Here is a 9,417-nt window from a genome sequence, read left to right as displayed (position 1 = left end):
AACTTACCATAGCCTAAATTACCCATATTAAGTTTCTTATACATGTGGGTTCATACCCACATGTTAGGGATGTTATAACATTCATGCAACAATACCATAATGTCAATATAGTTATACCAATGGGTTCACCATATCACATTAACATTATACTCTGTACACGAAATGGGGCCTCTTTGTGCATTTGGCATTCAACATTATGGTAGATCTTGTGAGCTCAAGGCCATTATAAATGATATTTAGTTTGTGCCTAACTTTTGCTAGGGTTTATGACTTTATTTGTTTGTTCACCCGCCTAGATCCATCTTAATTCTAGATCTACCAAAAAACGAGAGGGATCAAATCATGTCTCAAATATATTTAAGTATTAGCGTTTTGTTTGCTAAATATTATTTTTATAAATTAATATAATTATAATATATTAATAGTAATTTAGGTTGAGAATTTCTTAAAAAAAAAATATTTATTAATTTTAAAATTATTAATTTTTAATTGTTGGAATTTAAACTTGTAAATTTATATAAATCAATTATCATTTTAAATTTGATTCGGTGTAATCTAACTAATAAAGGAAATGACTTTTTGACTAGAATCTAGCAATCCAACTTCTAACCAGATTGTGATTTCTTATAATTTAAAATACACTTTTGAATACATAAATAGATTATGCACCCTAAATAACACTTTAGGAACTTTCATATATATTATTCAATATAATTATTATCAAAGTCATATATATATAGAATACATAAATAGATTATGCACCCTAAATAACACCTTAGGAACTTTCATATATATTATTCAATATAATTATTATCAAAGTCATATATATATATATATATAAAAGTTTAATGGACCAGATACATTTTGTATAATAAATTTGTTACTATGTAAAATTTAATGGTGAAATTTAACTACCCTATATTAATATTAGTTATTTTTTATTAATCTTAATTGATTTTAAAAATATGATTAAATTATGATTTTTTTAATTTCTTTCAGTATTGAGGGTCTTCCGCAATGCATTATATTAGATATCATTTTTTTGGATTCAACTGCGTTAAGAAAGTGATTCATCTATTACTATTTCCATGAGAGGTAGTCATAACTGACTAATTTCTCATGATTTTTGAATAGTCTACTTAGCACTCATTGCATTGGGTGTGCATTATATTAGATATCATTTTTTGGGATTCAACTGCGTTAAGAAAGTCATTCATCTATGACTTTCCATGAGAGGTAGTTGTAACTGACTAATTTCTCATGATTTTTGAATAGTCCACTTAGCACTCATTGCATCGGGTGATGCTCCCAGGGGTGAAAAGTGGGATTGAATCACTACTTGGCTTGAAACCATGTTGACATAATCCGCTACTTCGGTGCCCTTGAAGGACGTGATAGAGATATCACTACCTTGATGTCCTCCTTCCAAAAGAATCACTATTCGTTCCACCATTTTACGGTTTAAAAATACACCGACACGATCCAATACTTGTTTATCATTAGACAACATGGTAGAGACATCGTTGCCTTGATGTCTCATGAGTTATTTATCTTTTCACATTGACTAACTTACCATAGCCTAAATTACCCATATTAAGTTTCTTATACATGTGGGTTCATACCCACATGTTAGGGATGTTATAACATTCATGCAACAATACCATAATGTCAATATAGTTATACCATTGGGTACACCATATCACATTAACATTATACTCTGTACACGAAATGGGGCCTCTTTGTGCATTTGGCATTCAACATTGTGGTAGATCTTGTGAGCTCAAGGCCATTATAAATGATATTTAGTTTGTGCCTAACTTTTGCTAGGGTTTATGACTTTATTTGTTTGTTCACCCGCCTAGATCCATCTTAATTCTAGATTTACCAAACACCGAGAGGGATCAAATCATGTCTCAAATATACTCAAGTATTAGCGTTTTGTTTGCTAAATATTATTTTTATAAATTAATATAATTATAATATATTAATAGTAATTTAGGTTGAGAATTTCTTAAAAAAAATTATCTATTAATTTTAAAATTATTAATTTTTAATTGTTGGAATTTAAACTTGTAAATTTATATAAATCAATTATTATCTTAAATTTAATTCCGTGTAGTCTAACTAATAAAGGAAATGAGTTTTTGACTAAAATCTAGCAATCCAACTTCTAACCAGATTGTGATTTCTTATAATTTAAAATACACTTTTGAATACATAAATAGATTATGCACCCTACATAACACCTTAGAAACATTCATATATATTATTCAATATAACTATTATTAAAGTCATATATATATATATATAAGTTTAATGGACCAGATACATTTTGTATAATAAATTTCTTACTATGTAAATTTTAATGGTGAAATTTAACTACCCTATATTAATGTAAGTTATTTTTTATTAATCTTAATTGATTTTAAAAATATGACTAAATTATGAACTTTTTAATTTCTTTCAGTATTGAGGGTCTTTCGCAATGCATTATATTAGATATCATTTTTTGGGATTCAACTGCGTTAAGAAAGTCATTCATCTATGACTATTTCTATGAGAGGTAGTCGTAACTGACTAATTTCTCATGATTTTTGCATAGTCCACTTAGCACTCATCGCATCAGGTGATGCTCACAGGGGTGAAAAGTGGGATTGAAACTAGAGAAATGAATCACATAGCGTCAATCATCACTTCTGGGGCTTGCACCCCGGTAACGAGGACTTCCTGAGAGGTCACCCATCCCAGATCGCCTTTGCTCAAGCGCACCTAACTGTGGAGTTCTCCCCCACAATCAAGCCCACTTAGCTTGCTACCCCATTTGCAAAACCTTAGCAAGTATTGTGCCTCATGAATCATTCAAGTAGAGCTTCCTTCACTCTTATGTATTTCAGTATTGAGGGTCTTTCGCAGTGCATTATCATTTTTTGGGATTCAACTGCATTAAGTAAGTCATTCATCTATGACTATTTCATTAAATTATATTAAATTAAATATCATATATAAATATCACTTGGGTCTATAACTTACTAAATCATTCATTTTTAAACGTTGGATTTAATTGTGTTAAAGTAATTTTTGAGAAAAGTGTTATGGCCTATGGTTTGGTTATATCTAATAGTTTTGTACTTCATATTTATTTAATTTATTAATTTTTGTTCATGATTTTGTACTTTATGTTTTTCCAATTTATTATTATTTTTTTGGTTAAATTTTCTTTTATAAATTAAGATTAGGTAAAATTAAATTAAATTAAAATATTAATAAAATATTTAAAATATATTCACATACAATCTTTTTTACATTACACATTACCCCTACACATCTCTTTCATATTGGGCTTTCATACTAGGCTATAGAACATTCAACTAAAACTTGTTTTTAATAACATTTGTGAAATAAAACCAAAATCTCAAAATATTACACCCAAATTCGAAAAAATATTATAATCAAAGAAAGGTTGATTAGGTAACCAAGTTATATAACTTGTTTTTAATAATATTTGTGAAATAAAACCAAAATCTCAAGATATTACACCCAACAATTATGATGATCAGTGCCATTTTACCAAGTTCGACAAAATATACCAAGGGTGGATTAGGAAGTTGTATTTTACGTCAGTATGAAAAAAAAAAATACCGACACTCAATTTCGATCATCCGATCCATTTGACTAGGTTTATAAAAGGTATGCAAGTTAGATGACGCTGAAACAACGAATAAGCATTCTATTCGAAGCGAGCTCCTCTAGAAATAATTATTCATGTGATAATAATTTTAGTATCAACCTATTAGACTTCAGAAAGAGTTTTCCCATCATATTAGCCTATTCTCAGGTATCCATGTAGCACCCATGTAGCTCGTACTCAGAATGCTTATTTTCCAAACAGGTGCAGCTGATTTTTTAATATATGTTTGCAATCATATCTACCTATAGTTGGTGGAAAAGCTAGTGGCAAAATGCATGGATAGGGCATAAATAAAAGTATGTATGTGAATATAAATAAATACCACTACAAAAAGGCTACACCCTTCAAAAGCCCAAATAAAAGAACCAACTTTATCCAGTTTGAACAGAAGCCTAAATTTTAGCAACCAGGTGTCCACCACCTTCTACCTTTGATTGGTCAAGAATGCATTGACCAGAATAAGTTTGGTATATAATTGATAAAAAAAAAGCGTTTGGTCAACAAAGCATTGACCAGAAACAGAAACAAACAGAAACAGTTTTGTATATAATGTGATCCAACCTACTGAATAAAAAACATCTTTGATCAACAAAGCACTGACCGGAAAGTAATGTGATCTAACCCACTGAATAAAAAACATCTTTGGTCAACAAAGCATTGACCGGAAAGTAATGTGATCCAACCCACTGAATAAAAAACATCTTTGGTCAACAACGCATTGACCGGAAAGTAATGTGATCCAACCTACTCAATAAAATACATAAGACGTATGCTGGTCAGAAAATATTATTGTGAAGGTGTTACGTATTCTTGGCATGTCGCATGCAGAAGGCTGCTATTCGGTCAAATCCCTCTTCCAACACACTTGGAGAAATTGCAAAAGTCACACGTATCCAATTTTTCAATCCAAGGGGAGACCCTGCCAAGAACAGAGAAATCAATAGCACACAAATGGCATTACACAAAACGATTACAAGCAGTTATGCATCACAAATGTCTGTTCTCTCTCTCTACAAAATAAGATGATTAAGCTTCTATCTAATACCTGGTAATACTATGACCGATTCTTCTTTGGCAAGCATTGCAGAAAATTCAATATCATCTCGTATGTCTACCAAGCCAGATATATTTATCTTCACCTGTCACAGAACAACATCCAAATGAATATCTGAAGAAATAACCGATTTTGACCATATGTTCGCAAAGACCCACCGAGTCTAATCTGAACACTTTTTGGTTGGTATATTAAGTTCCTATAACCTTGAAATTTCATCGATTAATTGGACCTATGAAAGATATCTTAAAAAATGTTAAGACTTATTCTGTGGCAATTTATGTAATGGCCCCAGTATATACATGGACAATGTATATGTGAAGGTTAAATGTGTGGAAAAAGTATATATGTGAATAATAGGTTAGCCATATACTAAGTCTACATGGACAACAGATGTGAATGTCCCACAAACACAAGGCTTTCATAAATCAATTTGGCATCCAGCTATTGCTATTATAGGTCGATATATTCATTATTGTATACATGGATGTATGATTTGGTAGTATGATATTATGAACGCAGTTGGATTATTTTGAGGAGGTTCTCCTAATCTACAAGGAATTATTGTATAACTCATCTCTATTATTGCTTTGGACATTGCGCTTTGTTACCACAAAATCAAGCAAGCTTTGGAGAGGGAAACCCTACAAAACTAAAAGCTAGACTAAGTGCTAACAATGGGACAATGGTCCACTATCACGGTATCACCATAGGCAAGGCCCCCTACTCTTTACAGATTTTCATTGATAGGAGTCCCGGTAGGATGGGATCACCTATGAAGGATATTCTAAGGTTGAGGCATAAGGTGATAGGCTAGGATCTCTTAAGAAACGCTCAAATTTCAGGTATAAGGCTTCACTAAGAAGCAATATGCTTTCTATGAGAGATCCAGGAAGGAAAACGCACAAGACCTAGGGTTTGTTGATTTTGCTTGAGTATAGGAGTTCCCAAGGTCAAGACAATGAAGAGAAAAGACTTCTTAAGATATACTTCAACAAGTACTAAAGCTCACACAATCTTTATGGAAACCTCAAGTTGAGGACGGAAAAAGCTAGGGTTTCTCTCTTAGGGCAACACCTAGACCAAGAGATTTTACGGAGGAAACTTAAGTGGATGCCCACCAAATTTGTAGGTCAAGTAGCCAAGACCCTCCACTTGATGTTTAGGCTCTCAAACCTCCACAAAACCGCTCCCCTAAAATTTCGTTCTAAGCCCTAGTTTGTTGCCTTAGCCTTAAAAGGGCCAAAATTTCCAGTGAAGAATTTGTGGATGAGATATGAAAATGATCACCAAAGGCTTGGACAAGTCCTTGTCCTTTGGGCATATGGAGTGAAGGAAGCTCAATATAAGCTAAATTTGTTTCTAAGGAGGCCGAAAATGATGCCCTAGGTATCGATTCCCAAAAATTACCCACTTCTAAGGAAAATGGAATTTGATGGAGAGTTAGAAGAATGCCTCCACTAGAAACATTCATTAAACATTATTCAATGAGTAACATATGTAATTCTCAACTAGATGGCTTTCAAAATAATTTTTCAATACATTAGGTTATAAACAAGCATAATCTAGAAGCAACAATTCCATAGATTAGACAAATTCAAAATAATAATCTTCAGGAATAGGCACTTACAAGATAACATGTAGTATATCCATCCATTCACCAAAGAAATAGCTCCAAAGACAATCCAAAATAGCTTCCAAACATCAAAATGCATCCAAGATATTCCAATAGCCAAAAAGAAACAAGTCTTAGTTCCTTCAAGAGCTCTGAATTTTCCAAGTGTGATGATGATGAGAGATAAAATGATCTCTCCAATGATCTGTAATTTTAGCATACTAGCCCCTCAAACAGTAAAATAATGGCAAAAAAACTAAGGTCACAAGTTGACCTTATAGCCACTATAAAATCATAATAAATCACCCACAAGATGGTTGAAATGTTGACATCATGCACGTGTAGGGTTCTTGGAGGCATGCATTGGCTCCTTTAGTGCCACACTGAGTGAAGGGGGCTCCAAAAATCATGTTCTATGGGTTGACCCCTAGATCTCCATGCAAATCATCGTGTGGACCCTAGTTTTGTGTCTGTGGCACAAAATGGGTCTCATGGGTCTCTGGGTGATGGAATAGCCTGATTCTGCTCCAATGTTGAGGGGTCAGAGCATGGTGCTAGCCCTCCCATGTCTCAAGGCGTGAGACAAACCTCATATGGGCTTCGAATCAACTGCCAAACCATGTGCGCACTGCTAAGCTAGCTAGGGCATACTGGTCCAAGTGCATCATCTCATAAATAATGTGGCAAAGTGCAGATTGCTCAGGGTGCTAAAGGTGCCCATGGAATGGAATGATGTTCTGCAAGTGATAGAAGTCCCATGGTTCTCAACGTTTCACCTGTAGGGTGTCATAATGCTCCTTTGGTAGACTTGGACCCCAGTTAAGTTGCCCAACCCATGATGAAAACCACTTGCAATCACACACAATGTCCAGTGTTGTATCATCACCATTAAGTACAATAATCATTAAGGCATCTAAGTGGACCAAGCTTGTTAATCAAAGGAAAATTGGTACTTCATATGGGGCTTGCCTTCCAAATTTGCAGCTTTGATCATGTAATAGTGTTACCTCACTAGGTAGGAGCGGCTATTGGATGACCCTATTAGGTGTTCCCACCCCCTAAGGGGAAAGATAGTTCCTTGGTACATCCCTCAATCAATAGATGTTATGTGAATAATGATGGAACGAAGGGGGAACAAGGGGTCTCAGGGCCATATGCCATGTTCAAAGGGGTAGCAATAATGAGGAAGTCCACATTTTGGGCATATAGATGTGAGGAGCGAGCAATCATGGATACATGAGTTACCTTGTCCTTTGCTTTTCCACCCTTTTTATTACCTTTCTCCTTTTCTTGATTTTTCTTTGTATTACTACTTGAAGATCCAGTAATGGAGAGCATATTATGAATGATGTGTAGCAGTGATTACCCCCTTAGATGTGGGGAAATTGATCTAGATTGGATCATTTTATTGTTTGTTATCCATATCGATGCTTTCAGAGTCGAAAAATTGGAGGAATCACCTCACAGGACACCTTTTTACTAGCGGAACCTAGCTTGGAAAATTTGGGTTTGAAACCTTCTGAGAGTGTTTTGCGGCATCAAAAAACGTTTTTGGGGATAAATGTCCTGTCCCCATTTTTATTTTCCTCTATAGTACAACCAGCTTGGGTTTCTAGGGTATGTGATGGCCAGGCTGCAGGAGTAGGATTACATCGTCAAGGGTCTCGGGGGAATTTTGAGGAGTTTTTAAGGGATCCAATGGCATTCGATTGGCCTATTTCATTGTCCACACAACTTGCCTTTCGTTTTGTTGCATTTCGACAACTTTCAAGAAATAACATAGTTATGGGGCTTAAATTAATTATGCTCGAGGTGGCATTCCAGAAAGATTATTTGATGGAACATTTCAGTGTAATAGCTCATTGGAACCAGAACAAGAAGATCTATAGGATGGGATGCTGAGAAGTGACTTCCAGTGGTCAGAGAGAGTATGGTGGGAAATTTACCATTTTCCTTAATTAAAAATGACTTTAATTAGTCATTTAATTAAGAAAAATAATTAATTGGAGGAAAAGGCCCAAAAGTGACTTAAGTGAAATAAAATTAAAAAGATCACTTAAGATAAAATCAATGGAGGAGCTTCTAAAATAATAATATAATAATAAAATAAGATGCTTCTAGAGGCTTGGAGATCTATCCATCAGATCTATAAAAGAGAAGGAAGAGATCATTTGGAGACATCTTGGATTTGTGTATTGTCTTTGTAGTGAGGTTTTGAGAACCTGGTTCTCTACTTTCACAGTGGCCCCATGACGAAAACACCCAGGTGATTCAGTGAGTGGGTGAGCACCCATCTCTTCCCTTGGTGGATCCATTCAGGATTCACAGGTTGTAGTTTATTAATTTTTAGTTTGTTCTGGAGACTAGTTGTGGCATTATTGTAGATCTATTTGGGGCCATCATTTCAGTGATATTCCTTCTCTTGTACCAACTTATTTACATATTAATAAAATAAGCAATGTTCCACCAAGTTTCCGAGACGGGGAAACGCGGAAGCGAAGATACGCACAAGGGAGACGTATATAAGAAACTCCAAATTTTAGGGATTTTTCGAGGAAACGAGGGGACGTCATAGTCATAAAAATTATAAAATTATAAATTATTAGAAATTTAATATATAAAAATAAAATCCCAAAAATATGTCAATAATTAAATAGAAAATCTTAAAAATTATGAAATGTACATCTAAAGACTAAATATGATCATCATTACTTATTAGACTATTATCATTTGACATTTCTGCATTGTAAATCTAAAAGTAAATTACTAAATTGAATCCATCATTTGACATTGCGCAATGTTCCGTCTAAATTTATCGTTTGACATGATGCAAGGTACATCTAAATTAAATTAATAAATTCATCATTTGACAATTGAAATTACACAATGCCATAGAATACTAAACTAAAAGTAAACATAGAAAGCATTGAGTAATGAAATACTAGTAAATTTCTCAAAAAACACTTAATAATATTAATAAATACTAAGTCTTAAGTTTTAATATACTTTAAGTCTTTTTATTTTTGTTATTGTTTTTATTTTATTTTTTATGTTTTAAAT

General features: G+C 33.5%; 1 protein-coding gene across 1 annotated transcript in view; it reads right to left on the bottom strand.

The window, feature by feature from the left end:
• Positions 1–4,110: 4,110 nt before the first annotated feature.
• Positions 4,111–9,417, bottom strand: part of LOC149170260 (aromatic amino acid aminotransferase 4-like) — a 29,005-nt gene continuing 23,698 nt past the window's right edge. The window contains exons 4-5 of the mRNA XM_089425491.1: positions 4,734–4,827; positions 4,111–4,607 (exon numbers count right to left, since the gene is read on the bottom strand). Of these exons, the coding sequence (XP_089281617.1) occupies positions 4,489–4,607; positions 4,734–4,827 (213 nt within the window). The 3' untranslated portion in view covers positions 4,111–4,488. The remainder of the gene's footprint in view (positions 4,608–4,733; positions 4,828–9,417) is intronic.

This window comes from Pinus tabuliformis, chromosome 4_2, assembly GCF_031772625.1.
Source record: "Pinus tabuliformis cultivar Carrire ecotype Pingquan chromosome 4_2, CPIR1, whole genome shotgun sequence".
In the NCBI taxonomy this organism is placed as follows: domain Eukaryota; kingdom Viridiplantae; phylum Streptophyta; class Pinopsida; order Pinales; family Pinaceae; genus Pinus; species Pinus tabuliformis.
The sequence above is the reverse complement of the archived record's forward strand: the minus strand, read 5'-3'. Positions and strand labels throughout refer to the sequence as shown.